The sequence below is a fragment of the Limulus polyphemus genome, unplaced genomic scaffold (genome assembly GCF_000517525.1).
Source record: "Limulus polyphemus unplaced genomic scaffold, Limulus_polyphemus-2.1.2 Scaffold4073, whole genome shotgun sequence".
Classification (NCBI taxonomy): Eukaryota; Metazoa; Arthropoda; class Merostomata; order Xiphosura; family Limulidae; genus Limulus; species Limulus polyphemus.
This window is the reverse complement of record NW_013669683.1, coordinates 72,444-74,081: the sequence shown is the minus strand read 5'-3', so window position 1 is coordinate 74,081 and position 1,638 is coordinate 72,444. Positions and strand designations below refer to the sequence as shown.

Sequence of the window (1,638 nt, the reverse complement as noted above, 5' to 3'; positions counted from 1 at the left end):
ATAACGCCCCCACAGCTGAAAAGGCGAGCATGTTTGGTGGGACGGGGATGCGAACTCGCGACCCACAGATTGCGAGTCAAGCGTCCTAACTACCTGGCCATGCCGGGCCGAAGACATTTTAATACAAATCTTTACTTTCACATTTAAATGTATGGGGGGAGGGGACATATTATAATCATGATAACTGATTAAACAGCTGCTGTGATGATTAACTCATTAAGAAGATAATGTATGGTAATAAAGGTACAAACATTCATCAATATTTCACTGGGTATGGCTTAAGGATTTTAATTGTTTGGTTAGACTATACGTCCAAGTCTAAGATCAACCTTGTTCTGATGTTTCAGTAAGTCATTTAATTCATACATTTGCTCAGAAAAAAAACTTGTCCATTAAAATAATATACAGCTAAAAAATATTATCTGTTCACTTTTAGACAGGAAAAAATGCTAAGAAGCTTCCAATGTCAGTTATTTTTGACATCTAAAGATTTATTAAGGTATCATATCTCGTTAAGAGTACAAAACATAAAATCCAGTGTTTATTATTAGTAACAATAATAAAAGATTTTCATTGTGTCAAAAAAACGTTGTTTTTTGTGTTTTGAACTCTTAATATAATAGCTCAATGAGTCTGAAAAGAAATTATCACACTTCAACAAGTTCCTGAAGGTAAAAACTTTGTAGAAACTCAGTATTTAGTGTTTGTTTGAAGTTAAGCACAAAGCTACACAATAGGCTATCTGTGCTCTGCCCACCACCGGTATTAAAACCCGGATTATAGCGTTGTAAGTCCGCAGACATACCACTGTGCTACTGGGGGGGAGGCAGTATTTAGTGTGTCACAAAGTAAAACTGAGAGATAATACATAAAATGCCAATTACATGTATATATATATATTAATTCTCAGCTACTTTTCTAGTTAAGGGTTAAAAAAGCAATTGAGCAAGGATGGTTCTGGATGCTTTACTTGCTTCTTAAAATAGCTGACGAAATTTAAACATAGTGACTGTGAACAGATGAGCTAAAACTTATATGAATAATACAACCAGAATATATTTGATGCCAATCTTGATCAAGCATTACATATATATTATAACAGTAAAACACACAATTGAGAAACACAAGTCGCTCTGTTTCCTTCAGACTTTTGACTAGTATTAGTTCCAAGTATGATTATATAAGTGCCTTCATTACTTTGTGTACCTTTAACTTAAAAATAAATGAAATATATAAATAAATCAAATTTGGGATTGAACTCTATGATTATCAGAATTTATCCTTACTTGAAGTGTAGGAGATAAAAGATCATCTTTCAGAGCTTCTCCTTCTCTCTTCTTTTTGTAAGTTTGTTCCTCTTCTGCTTCTTCTAAAGGAATATTTCTCAGCCGAGATAAGAAGTTCTCAAAGATCATTTCGGTTGACAAGACATCTTCACTGAACCAGATCATTCCACATCGGGACACCGTTGCCAAGGTTGCAAAACGCAGATCTTGAACTTCAAACATGATGCGCACCTGAAAGAATAAAATATCTGTTGTAAAAAAAGTAGTTTTCAATCAGTTTAATAGTTCATGTGCACCTGAAAGAATAAAATATCTGTTGTAAAAAAGTAGTTTTCAAGCAGTTTAATAGTTC

General features: G+C 33.6%; 1 protein-coding gene across 1 annotated transcript in view; it reads right to left on the bottom strand.

The window, feature by feature from the left end:
• The window catches only part of LOC106470540 (dynein heavy chain, cytoplasmic-like), an 83,678-nt gene that overhangs the window by 30,767 nt on the left and 51,273 nt on the right, over positions 1 to 1,638 (bottom strand). The window contains exon 36 of the mRNA XM_022399145.1: positions 1,287 to 1,517. Within this exon, the coding sequence (XP_022254853.1) occupies positions 1,287 to 1,517 (231 nt within the window). The remainder of the gene's footprint in view (positions 1 to 1,286; positions 1,518 to 1,638) is intronic.